Consider the following 13,512-nt stretch of genomic DNA (forward strand, 5'->3'; position numbering starts at 1 on the left):
GTTGTGCAATGGATAGCAACGCCACCTGTGGTCTTCTTAAGAAAACTCAGGTTCAAACGATTTCTACGTATTTTTTGCAATTTTATAGAAGTCTATAAAATTTTATGCAATAAAAAGTATCCTATATGTTGCTCCACTATACAGACGGACGACAGACAGAAAAAAAGAATATAAAATAGAGATTCGGTATCAGTACCTCGATTCTCTACCACTATTGACTACCGACAACCGGCTAGCTATCGAAATTTTGACACTTAGGATATACTGCCAAAATATTTCCTACGGCACCGTCAGAGGCGCTGATCAGATTTCCATACAAAATTTCTCGATGACAGTTCGATTGTGGGTAGTCGATAGTAGTAGAGAATCGAGCTACAGTACCCGTTTCTTAACATCCCCCATTGGTTTTTTTAAATATATTCAATGCATGGCAACTGCCTCTGTGGCGCGGTCGGTAGTATATGCGACTGCGGTGCGAGAGGTCTCGGGTTCGAATCCTGGGTCGGGCCAAAAAGTCTTTTCTGGAATTTTCTGTTAAGAATTTCTTAGAGATTGCCCGGAGTTAGGAAGTTGAGGTCGAAGACCTCCGTGCCTCGGAGAGCACGTAAAGCCGTCGGTCCTGCGCCTGACCTTTCACTGGTCGTGTCGGTTATTCGTCCCACCAAAACTATGAGAGTGATGGAATAGAGAGTGTACCTGTGTATTGTGCACACACTTGGACACTATAAAATAAAGTCCTGCACAGATGGCCAGTTTCAATGAAACTGACCGCCGTAGCCGTATATCGGCTAGGAGGACATTATTATTATTAAATGCATAGAATTGACCTCACTACAGATTTATCATAAGTATAGATAGATATAGATGAATAATCTTATGAATTAAACATGCATTTATAAGGTGGAGAACAGTAAACAATTTATAATCCTCTTATAAGGATAAATAGCTGTAGCGTCAGCTATTTATTCTTATAAGAGGATTATAAATTGTGAGAATAAAAAAGGTTGATGATCAATCGCCAAGGATACTGAGTGAAAAGACGCGTTGGACTCACAAGATTTGTAAGTGCTGGTAAGACTGAGCCAAAACCTATGAGTACCTACATATTATTATTACACAATGACATGATGTACGTGTTATACAGTGCAGCAGTGCTACGGGGACTGACATTATTAGTGGCGAACCGTGCGTGTATGAATACTCTGCCTGCACTTGCGCGTCTAGCAGGCGTCATGCTATTAATAAAAATAAATAAATTTAACCCATTACTGTCCCACTGCTGGGCAAGGGTCTCCTCCCGTAATGAGGAAGGGGTTAGGCCTTGAGTCCACCACGCTGGCCAAGTGCGGGTTGGGGACTTTGCATGCCCTCACTTTAATGTAATAAACAATTTTTTTAGGCATGCAAGGTTTCCTTACGATGTTTTCCTTCACCGTTGGAGCATGTGATAATTATTTCTAATTCACACATAACTTCGAAAAGTCATTGGTGTGTTGCCTCGGGTTCGAACCTGCGACCACTTGCGTGGGAGGTGTCAACTTATACCACTCGGCTATCATGTTATTATTGAATATAAATAAATGTCTATGATATATAGCACGTTGTAAGTTATAGCACAGTTATAGTGAAGGTCGACGCTATCATTAGCTGTGTCGCTCGTGTTGTTGGTACTTCGATTACGAGCGATGGCAGAGTAAACATTATTAGTGAGAGTCACCCGTGCGTGCGACCGACGTGTGTGGTGGTGTGTGGTGACCACCACCGGCCCATGGTGGTCGTCACCACACACCACACGCCGGCACACCACGTCAGCGCTCCCCGCCGCGGCCGCCCCGCGCTCGTCCCTCGAGCGCCTCGCTGTGGCCTCGCGCATCATACTGGCGCCGACTGGCGGCCACACTCACTGCACGCACTTCCGTGCTAACTTGCCCGCCACTCTACTCGTCAATTGTACAAAACAATGCAGTTTTTATTTAACAAACAAACGGTGGTTGCTCGCTCGCAGGTATAATACTAATATAAAAATGGTGGTGAACACTATCCGTTTAGTTAATCTTTCGATTTACTGTTATGATTTGACGTTCAATAAAACAACAATAATAAAACAGAAAACATCTACAACGAGGTTAATCGTCGCGTCAGTGACATAGACGATCGATCGTCGACACCCGCCGGACGTCATTACTGAAACGCGACCTCCCGTACGTTGATCGATCGCGCGCCGAGGCTCGCCGCCGACTCCGCCGAGATATCACTCTCGATCTCGGTGTGTCACGTTCCATCGGCGCCGAGGCGAGAGGCGGCGCTCGCGGGATGGAAGAAGTACGCGAGCCGACGTTGCTGCAGACCGTGCGCGGTCACCGCAGCGAGGTGAGCTGCGTCGACGCGGTGGGCGCGCACCTGGTCACCGGCGCCGGCGACCGCGCGCTGCGCCTGTGGCGCTGGGCGGCGGCGCGCGGCTGGGACGAGGCGGCCCGCGCCCCGGACGCGCACCGCTACGGCGTGACGGCGGCGCGCTGGGCACCCGGCGGCGTGCTGCTGGCCTCGGCCGGCGTGGACGGCGCGGCGCGCGTGTGGTGCGGCCGCACATTGGCGCCGCGCCGCACGCTGGCGGCGCCGGGCGCGGCCGCTGCGCGAGCGCTGTGCTGGGCGGGGCGCTCGCGCGTGCTGGTGGGCCACGACGACGGCGCGCTGCACGTGTGGCACGCGCCGCGCGCCGTGCTGCTGGCGCGCCTGCTGGCGCACGAGGGCGCGCTGCACGCCGTGGCCGCCCCGGCGCGCGGCGCGCTGCTGCTCACGGCCTGCACCGACGGAGTGCTGAAGGTGTTCGACCTGGCAGGTGAGCGTGTCTCTGCGATCGTCGCGATCCGACGACGCGTCGCGGAAAGACGTCGACGTACGTTATGTGTCGCAGAGGTTTGCAGGAGCGGCGCGGACGGCGACGCGGCGCCGGCGCCCCTGACGTGGGTGGACGGCGCGCACGACATGGGCGCGCTGTGTGCGGACGCGACCGAGGACGGCGCCGCGGCGGCGACGGGCGGCCACGACGCGCTGGTGCGCCTGTGGCGCGTGGCGGGGCCCGGGCTGGCGCCGGCCGGGGAGCTGGTGGGCCACTCCGCGGCGGTGACGGCGCTGCGCTGGGCGGGGGACGGGGCCGTGCTCGCGTCGGCCTCGCTGGACCGCACGGCCCGCCTGTGGTCGGTCGCGGAGGACGCCACGTGTCTGCACGTTCTGCACGCGCACACGCGTTATCTCACCTGTATTACGCTGTCGCACGACATGCGCTACATGCTCACTGGTACGTTATGCCTGACGCAGAATTGTTAATTCTTAATCGTAGTAGGTACGTGTAAGATTACGCACTGAAGGTGAACGTTTTCCAGGCTCGAACGACAAGTCTGTAAGGATGTGGTCGCTGAGTTCTTTGTCACTGGTCGACGAGTTGGAGATTGCGTGCGCGGTGCTCGAACACTTCGCTCTGGGAGATCTCGAGGTGGGCGGTCGTAAATCGCTAGTAGTAAGTCGCTATCGACAGCGCTCATGCAGTGCACTGCGTGTTGCAGGGCATCGGGCCCGTCGAGGAGTCGCCGGAGGAGGTGACGGCGCTGGCGGACGCGGAGAGCGAGGCGGAGGGCAGCGGCGCGCGGCGCGTGTGGCACGACGCGCACGCGCACGCCGGACCCATCAACTGTATCGCGACTCACGGCGACCTCGTCGCTACCGCCTCCAGGTGTGCAGACTCGCTTAGCCAGTGACAGCGGCCGCGTATTATCGACGTGTTGATGTTGTATGTGTGCGTGTGCCGCCAGCGACGGGTGGGTGCGGGTGTACCGCTGGCACGAGCAGGCGGCCGCGCTGGTGGAGGAGCACGCGCTGGAGGCACACCAGTACCCGGCCATGTCGGTGGACTTCGGCGCGGGCGGTGCGCTGCTGCTCAGCGCCGGCCTCGACGGACGAGCCTGCCTCTGGGATGTTCAGGTATTGCAGGCGTTTTACTAGTGAGGTTACCATAATGCTAGGCAAAAAGTTGCAAACAATTTCGAAGTGAATGCATGGGTTTTGTTAAACTGTGTTGTGACTGTAATGCTGAGCTATGTGTTCCAGTCTGGGGTGCAGTTGAGGGTGCTCAGTGTGTGGGGCGCGAGCGGAGCTGGTGCGGGGGGCGAGGCGGGGGGCGGCGGCGTGCGGGGGGCGCGCGTGTCCCCGCAGCGGCCCGCGCGCCTGCTGCTCGCCACCGACGACGGAGTGGCGCCGCTCTGGTGCCTCGACAGCGCCGACCCCCGCCCCGCGCAGTCAGCACACACTTACTTTACATAACTAACATACATACTTCATATCACGCATGTTAAACCCGACGGTGAACGTAGAGAGAGGTGTACGAAATGCACCCACGTTTTTTTTTAGATTTCCCCAGAGGGTTAAAACCACCCCCTGGGGGAGTTTATTGCTATTTGATATAGTGTGTAAATTATGAATTAATCTTAGGTGCTAAAAACATTAATGCTTAGGACCTAGTATGATTATATGGATGTATATGTATAGAGCAGTGATAGCCGAGTGGTATAAGTTGACACCTCCCACGCAAGTGATCGCAGGTTCGAACCCGAGGCAACACACCAATGACTTTTCGAAGTTATGTGTGTATTAGAAATAATTATCACATGTTCCAACGGTGAAGGAAAACATCGTGAGGAAACCTTGCATGCCTAAAATTTGTTTAATACGTTTATTGAGGGCATGCAAAGTCCCCAACCCGCACTTGGCCAGCGTGGTGGACTCAAATTCAAATTCAAATTCAAATTCAAAATATTCTTTATTTCGTAAACTTTTCACAAAGTATTTGAAACAGTCAGTAGTTTGTCCGTTTCGAGAAAGCTGGTTGCTCGTGAGAAGAAACGGCAAGAAACTCACGGCTTGCTCTTTTAAAATGTCAATATAATTATTACAGATTTTCTATTGATGATTTACTGTGTGCAGTTAATAAAACAGTCACATATCCTAAAACAAAACTAGTTGTAATAATAAAAAAAAGTAAAGAGGATATTTATAGGTAGGACACAGTAAAACATCGTACATTAGAGTATTATAACAGTTTTGAAACAAGCTTGGTAGAAGCAGCACAGTCCCAAGCTTTATTATCGTCCAAATAATCTTTAACAGTATAATAGCCTTTTAGGCATAAATTTCGTTTAATCACTAATTTAAATTTATTGAAACTTAAATTTTGAATTTCGCTTGGGATTTTATTGTAGAAACGCACACATTGACCTCTGAAGGATTTGTTTATTTTTTGAAGCCTAGTGGTTGGAATAACGAGTTTATTTTTGTTTCGTGTATAAATGTCATGTATATCGCTATGTTTCTTGAAAAGTGCGATATTTTTGTGTACATAAATTAGGTTTTCATAAATATATTGACCTGCCACCGTCAATATATTAATTTCCTTAAATTTTTCCCTTAGTGAATGTCTACTGCCTAATTCATAAATTGCACGAATAGCCCTCTTCTGCAACACAAAGATGGTTTGGATGTCGGCAGCGTTACCCCAGAGCAAAATTCCATAGGACATGACACTATGGAAGTAACTGAAGTAAACTAACCTAGCTGTTTCAATGTCAGTGAGTTGGCGAATTTTTCTAACCTCAAAGGCTGCAGAACTAAGTCTATTCGACAATTGTGATATATGTGGTCCCCACTGTAATTTCGAGTCTATTGTTATACCTAGAAATTAAAACTCAAATTAAACTCAAGGCCTAACCCCCTCCCTCATTACGGGAGGAGACCCTTGCCCAGCAGTGGGACAGTAACGGGTTAAATGTTATATGTATATGTGTGTGTGTGTGAGTTTGGGTGTATGTGTTGGTATGTCTAAATGGTACGTTGAAAGTTTTTAAGGTGTTAACTATTGAGTGGATGTGTTTCATGAATGAATTGAAGGTATGTTTGTGTATGATGATGTCCTCTAGGTCGTAAGGGTTGATGTTATACTGGAGTGCGGTATAGGGAGCCAGCCTATTGTCATTTAACGGAAACGTCATCAAACTCCGGGCTACTGTTAAAATATTCTAATAAATTAGAACATACCAATCGTACTTTGCCCGACCCGGGAATGGAAGCTGAAACCTCAAGATCAGCAGACGGATGCAGTACCGACCGTGCCACACAATTCAAAGGCACTTACATAATAAAAGCTCGTAATGTACTATTAAAGTTCACTGAAACATATCTATGTCAAGCCCAATATAAATAGTTCAATGTTAGAACTTCGATCGAAGAAATGTATGTAATGTATGTTGTTAGTAGAAGTTAGTTAGTTAGGTCTGTACGTGTGTGTGTGTTAAGATAACATAATGTATGTGTATGTGTAGCGTGTACGCGGGGCACGCGGAGGCGGTGACGTGCTGCGCGTGGTCGGCGGACGGGCGCGTGGCGGCCACGGGCGCGGCCAGCGGCGAGCTGCGCGTGCTGGCGCCGCCGCCGCGCGCCGCGCTGCTGCACCACGAGGCACGCGCGCACGACCTCGGTCACTACCACGCTCTACTCGCCTCTCATCACTCTCATCACACACACTCATATACGTCGTGCACTTTGTAACATACCACTAAATATTACCTATCAATAATCATGTCGCTCTGATCTTATATACTCGATTTCACTTATTATTCAATGGATGTCCTTTTAGGAGTCCATCTAAGTTCCTAGAACTCTTGACTAATTGTAGAGCCTACATTTACAGCTAAAAACCACACCCCTTTTCTGTCACGATGTTACCTTGAGTGATCCTAAAGCTGCATCAAGGTGTCATTTTTTGAGTTGATCTTTAGTAATGCAAAGATCGCCTCGTGACAATATGAGCCGAATGCCACCAAATTAGTGCAGAAAGTCAATGAAGTTTTAGTGACATGATACGTACTTAATAACAAATTGGAGCTATACATAACTCTCTATACCAACTTTTACAAACAAATATCGCGAGCATGTATCAATTTCCTGAGACAGAAAACTGATACATACTTTGCCCTTGTAGTTTTTTGTGTTTATGTTTGTTACTTCATCATCTCCGGTATTTATGGTCTGATTTGATTCTTATCTTTCCGTGGAGTCATTCGTTTCAAAGAAATTTCATTATCGTCTGATCTCCAACTTTGAAGATAGGGCAAAAAAAGGATTTTCTTAGACTATTTGACAGAGAAAATAATGCTATCGTCGGAAGTCGAGGTATACCAATAGAGCTAGAAGATCATTACATAAGAGACCGAGGCTGCCTTAAACGATAACTTGTATAATATGTGTGCAGGAGTGCAGAGCTGTGACTTCGCTCCGTCGTCCAGCGAGCTGGAGCTGCCCGAGCACTCGTACATGCTCGCCACCGCCGGCTGCGACTCCTTCATCAAGCTGTGGATCCTTCAAACCACACAAGTACTTTACACACATCCATCTTAGTTCTAACTTCAATAATATTATAACAATACTCATTTTGTAACTTCAAAACTTGCATGTTTATTACATACTACAATACGGGAACAACTTAGAGCGTAGCATTCTAGGAGTAAATAGGTCGGATCACGACCAGAACTCTACGTTATGCTCCAAAACGCTAGCTGATGCAGGGAATAATCCGCCAGGCACCAGTGAGCAGGCTCGACTATGTCATCGAGTGCACGCGGAGAGATGTCGTCGATTAAACGAAGGATTAAAGTCAGCACAAGCGTCATCTTGGTCTAGGTTGAGAAAAAAGGTTTTTAAGCGACGGAGAATAGGTACGTAGGACGCCCGTCGCCTTTTGACTTACCTGCGAAACATGTACTCCGGCTCAGTGTCCTAGTCAATGTACTACCACAGTGTCGTTGGCAACCTGCTGCAAGGCTTGGCACTTAGACGGGTTCGTAGTCAGGATCCCTCTGACCAGCTCCTAATATATTCAAGATCCCTCGTTATCAGCTCCACTGCCACGGCAATAGAATCGTCACTTTCGTGCGTGTACAGCGGCTGCAACGTCTAGTACTGCCCACTTGAAACACTATTTATCGTAGTTCACATGGTACGTAGGGCACATGTAAAATATCTGTATTTATTCAGATTTTCATTATTGTCTGTTTCTAAACTTTTGTTTTGAATAAATAAATTACATATTATCATTACCTATTACAACTACAGGCCAACTTCAGCAGCAAAGGCACTCGGCTCGGTGATATGTTGCGAAGCAGAGGTGTATTATCACTGGAGTATGTTAATATTTATTTTGGTACCAGGAAGACGGCGAAGTGCAGGACGCGACAGTGCGGCTGGTGCGTCAGGTGGCGGCGCACGGCGGGGGCTCGGCCAGTCTGCGGTGGAGCAGTGCGGGGTGTGCGGGGGACGCGGGCGGGGCGGGCGGCGCGTTGCTGGCGAGCGCGGGCGCGGACCGCTGGGCGCGGGTGTGGCTCGTGGCGGCGGGCGGCGGCGTGGCGCGCGCGGCGGGCGCGGCGCCGGCGGCGGGCGCGGGCGGCGTGCTGGCCGCGGCGCTGGTGTCGCGCGCCGCGCCCGCGCCCCCGCTGCTGGCGGCCGGCACGCTGGCGGGCGAGCTGTCGCTGTGGCAGCTGCCGTTCGACGAGCTGCACGACGAGGACGACGACGAGGCGGCGCCGCCGTGTCTGTGGGGGCCCGCCGGCGTCGCTCGCTGGATACGAGAATATGTCACCCGCGTGCCCGGTCGGTTTACACTTACCACGTTTGCTACCAGAATACTGTGCGAATGAATGTGTTCGCTCACATCGAACGGTTTGGATTTACAGGAGCGCAAGTTAATTTCGAGGAGGAGTTAGCTTTAATACAAAGGACGCACGACGCGAACGTCACCGGCTCCAGGCTTATCAACGATCCTATCGATGAACTATTAGAAGAACTCGGATACGGTATGGTGTGGTCGTGTGCGAAGCCCACTGTCGCTTCACTATTGTAATAACTGGTCGCTGCGTGATGTGCCCACAGGCAACACGGTGGCGGCGGAGGACGACGAGGCAGGGGCGGAGCACGAGGAGCGGGAGCGGCGTGATGCGATACGCGCGCGTCTCCGCGACGAGCTCACGTGGCTGCGCCGCGCACCGCCGCCTCTCACGTTGGTCAGTCGCCATCTTATAGACCCATACATGTTCTACTGTGTATTTGTGCGTTCAACGTATTTTTGCCATTAATACGCTTTCTTTCCCCATTCATGTCTGTCAGCTGTCAAGTCGGCCTTAACCTATTTTCAACAAACAGCCAGAACACTGACTGCCCCTCTGGCGTGGACGACAATGAACACAACTGCTGACTTGGTTTGATTGATTGACTCTTGGGATAAACTTTTTGTACAATGTGTTCCCTTCGTTGGGTATAAATATGGTAAAAAGTCCCACCGACAGTGTTTTGTCGGGAAGCGTCGAGGATCCGCTAGGTTCACTAGGGTTGTAAGTAGTGAGTAACATGTAGCGTGACAGTATGTGGTGACTGCAGGAGCGGGGCGCGCCGCACGCGCTGCTGTGTCCGCTGTCGCACCGGCTGCTGCGCGAGCCGGCGCGCGCCGCCGACGGCTACACGTACGAGCGCGCCAACATCCTCGACTGGTTCATCGCTGCAGGTCGCTCTCACTCGCTCTCGCTCTCTCTCACTCGCTCTCAGTCGCTCTCAGTCGCTCTCAGACACTCTCAGACTTGTCGCGAACAAGGCCGGTTAAATTTTCAAACCGCCATTATGTACTTGACGCAAAACCTTTCCTAAAAAAAGGTATTTGGAGCAGTATTTACATAAAGGTTTTTTCGAATGTACGGTTTAGAGCAATAAAAACCGGTTATCATAATACATTTTAGTTGCCGTGCCGTGCAGTTTACCGACATGCCTAGTAGTCTGTGGAAATGCCGCTCGACGAATAAACCGGTTAATTTAGGTTAAAATAAAGTTCCTACAATGTTCACGTTCTTAAGAAAAGTTCGGAAGAAAACCGTAATAAACCGGTATTTTTTAAACCGGTTCCAAGCTTTGGTCGCGTAATGAATAGTTAGAGCGTATACCCTCCATATTATTCTAATATAGCATTGTAAATATGGCTATGGAATTACTAGCTGACCCGCGCAACTTCGCTTGCGTCACATAAGAGAGAATGGGTCAGAATTTTCCACGTTTTTGTAACACTTACTGTTACTCTGCTCCTATTCTATTGGTCGTAGCGTGATGATATGATGATGAAAAATATTCTCAAAATTATTTATACCTCATAATATAACGAAGTCGCGCTAACGCATATCCGCCATTAAAACAGTTGCCATGACAACGGAATGTTGTTAATTCAATGTCAATATAATATTGGTTATTCGCGACTTCGTTCACCACCTGAATTTTTACGGGAAATGCGCATTTTCCCGGGGTAAAAAGTAGCCTATGTCCTTTCTCGGGTATCAAAATATCTCCATACCAAATTTCATGCAAATTGGTTCAGTAGTTTAGGCGTGATTGAGTAGCAGACAGACAGACAGACAGAGTTACTTTCGCATTTATAATATTAGTATGGATAAGTACTAGTGGTCGCCCAGTAGCCGAAATTCGACTATAATGAATTTAAATTATAAGTTACTCAATATAAAAATGCATGACATTAAGTAAATTAAACATATAAAACGGTACTCCATGTCTACGTCAGTGCTCTATGTATATAGACAAATTTCAAATGCACGGTAGTGTATGTAAGGTTTTATTTATTGATTTAATGTACTTTATATGTACTGAATGTATGTCATATTAAAAAATATTAGCGTTCTCCACTTCTCATACACATAAACTGTTACTGTAGGTGTGCCAAATTTCATATTCCTGCGTCCGCGTAACTTTCGTAAAAAGGGGTCCAAATTTTTTAAATACATACATTATTATAGTGTGTATGTATGCATGTGTGTATGTGTATATGTGTATGTATGTCAATGTGTTTGTGTGTGCAGACGGCGCGGTGTCGCCGGTGTCGCGGCGGCGGCTGCACAACGCGCGCGCGCCTCCCAACTACGCGCTGCGCGACCATCTGCGGCAGTACCTGCGCGGGGAGCAGTGACGTCATCACACCGTCACACCCTCACCGCGGACCGTGCACTCTACTTACATATTGTCTTATTTATATCTGTTCTGTTACATTACTTGTGTCACATTTTACAACACCTTTCTCGATTACAAAGTAATGTTTATATTTTGACTGAAATTTTTATTATTTAAATCATCTTTGAAGTTCTCTTTCACACGTCTCCTGTTATAGTGAGGAAACCGACGGCGCCAGAGTGTACCATCTATAAACCTCTTTATTCAATATAGATTTGATAGAGCTGCGTCCGCTTGTAGCACGTAAAACGTATAATTACATGCTTGGCGCAGGGGCTGTAGTGCATTTAGTGGTGGGTTCGAATTCAATAAATATTTGTGTTATGAGCATGAGTATCTGTTCTGTGCTTATTAATGCGTTTATCAGTAGTCAGGTTACTATTGTAAAAGCCTTAATTTAGAATCGGATGACCATGTGCGAGTTGTCCAACGATATTTATATATTATCCGACCGCCAAGACAAGCCGAGCGAAGTGCAAGGGCACTTATCTAGCTTTTCTCGAAGTGTTTCGTCGTTTTCATGAGCCCTCATACAGTTGGTTTCCGATGTACCAAATATTCATAGATTCCATATATCTTACTTACTTCAGAAACTAATAGTCCGCTCAAAGCCTCAAAGAATACTTCAAAAGCGGGTGTAGAGTGCGTGAGATTAAGCAGCAAACAACCTAAGCAATTTCTTCAGAAATTGGGTCAGGATGCTTAGAGAATAAACATACTAAAAATCCCCGCCTCTAGGGGGGCGCCGGAGTGGGGGGAGGGGGTTAAAGTTCCCATTTTTTAGGTTTTCACTAATAACTTTAAAACGGTTCGTCGTAGAGAAAAGGTGTTTTCTACATAATGAAAGATGATAAAATTGTCTACAACTTTTGTTATACACACTTTATAGAAATTATTATCAGTTTTCGAGCATCGCGCTCCGAAATAGTTAAAATGACTGTTTTTCAGATTATGAGTGAGTGTCATAAATGTGAAACTTGCAGCGGTCCAACACGAGACGCCTAAATTGAAGGAACCCTTGATGCGAGAGTTTATATTCATCTGGACCATTTAAAAAAAAATAAAAGATATTTGCTTTTTCAAATGACAAAATTGACAAGTAATCGTTCTGTGCCAATTGTCTGTGTTCCGTGCCAAAGAGAGGGAGACCACGAAAGAGGAATGTATGCGTAATGATACTACTCAAAATGTTTCAACGATTTCATCTTTATTCTGTATTACTTACATTTATATATTTACAAGTGAGGCAGTAACAGTGTCAACGAACCAAACTTATACAACTCTGAATCAGTGTTCGACGACATGAGTTACGTTAAGTTAACGCGCCGCGCGCGGGAGCGGCCGCCGTCGCCTCAGCGTCGCGACCGCCGCCGCCCCGCACCGCGCGGCTACATCATATATACATAACATATCATATATATTTATAACATGGCAGATGATATTCAATTCAGAATAATTCGCAGGTGACAGCACAATTCCATTGCATGTTTGTACTGAGAATATGAGACGAGGTGATTAGTGTGACGACACAGCCGCGATTCGTCCGAACCATTTCGATGTCGCTATCAGTAGTCGAGCAAAACTCCGTGCGAGCGCGTGTCACGACACGACACGACACGCCACGCCACGACGCAACGTGTGACACGTGGCGATGTGTCGTGACGCATGCTCGCACGGGAGTTTAACCAATGTTACTATAATGTAATTAATCGTAATCATTTATAATAAGTATGTACAATTTTACAAACGTGAAACACGCGCGCGGCGGCGTGAAGCCGACTGGCGACTGTCGCCCGCCCGCTCGTCGCGTCGCCCTATGTACATAGTTTTTGTTTCCCATAATATAAACTTTAGTAGGTAGGTATCGATACGAATAATCTCGTAAGTTAATTAATCTTCTCACATATCGTTCATATCACAACGCGTACGACTGACCGTTCTCTTTATCTAAGTAATACATTTGAAATTTTTACAATACATTTAAATTAATCCACTATGCATCGGATGCGTAGTGTTTGTTGGACGTGAGGCGCCGCACTCGGGGCGCGCACACACACACGCGCACAGGCGCACACGCACACACACACACACACTCGGCGCAGTGTCACTGACAGTCACGTGTCGGCGGCGGCTCGGTCGCGCGTCGCTCACGCGTCGCTCCGCTATTTGCCCTCGTCCTCGTCGTGACACAGCAACCTGCAACACACGCAACACAACGATCATCATTCAAGCTGTGTACTACTTAGCTGTTCTTGTTTGTCTTTTCTCTCTTAACCGAAAGCACAGAAGAATGCTTCGACAGAATTAAACAAGTGAATAAACATTGAACTTATCTCATGGAAAAGCGACCTCTTTCAGGCAATCATTATGGAAGAGCAACAGAGTAGCGAAGCCACAATTGTCATTTAGACTGTG

General features: G+C 48.1%; 2 protein-coding genes across 2 annotated transcripts in view; one reads left to right on the top strand and one right to left on the bottom strand.

The window, feature by feature from the left end:
- The first annotated feature begins 1,895 nt into the window (after positions 1-1,895).
- On the top strand, positions 1,896-11,056 carry LOC142979049 (uncharacterized). Its single transcript, XM_076123810.1, has 13 exons — positions 1,896-3,298; positions 3,384-3,493; positions 3,564-3,730; positions 3,810-3,978; positions 4,105-4,292; positions 6,369-6,523; positions 7,298-7,419; positions 8,253-8,417; positions 8,514-8,691; positions 8,775-8,894; positions 8,971-9,101; positions 9,475-9,685; positions 10,950-11,056. Exons 1-13 carry the CDS (start codon positions 2,314-2,316, stop codon positions 11,054-11,056), a joined length of 2,808 nt encoding a protein of 935 aa, XP_075979925.1. The 5' UTR covers positions 1,896-2,313.
- Positions 11,057-12,289: 1,233 nt separating this feature from the next.
- Positions 12,290-13,512, bottom strand: part of LOC142978983 (neurotrimin-like) — a 104,260-nt gene continuing 103,037 nt past the window's right edge. The window contains exon 8 of the mRNA XM_076123649.1: positions 12,290-13,293. Within this exon, the coding sequence (XP_075979764.1) occupies positions 13,260-13,293 (34 nt within the window). The 3' untranslated portion in view covers positions 12,290-13,259. The remainder of the gene's footprint in view (positions 13,294-13,512) is intronic.

The sequence above is a fragment of the Anticarsia gemmatalis genome, chromosome 15 (assembly GCF_050436995.1).
Source record: "Anticarsia gemmatalis isolate Benzon Research Colony breed Stoneville strain chromosome 15, ilAntGemm2 primary, whole genome shotgun sequence".
Lineage (NCBI taxonomy): Eukaryota > Metazoa > Arthropoda > Insecta > Lepidoptera > Erebidae > Anticarsia > Anticarsia gemmatalis.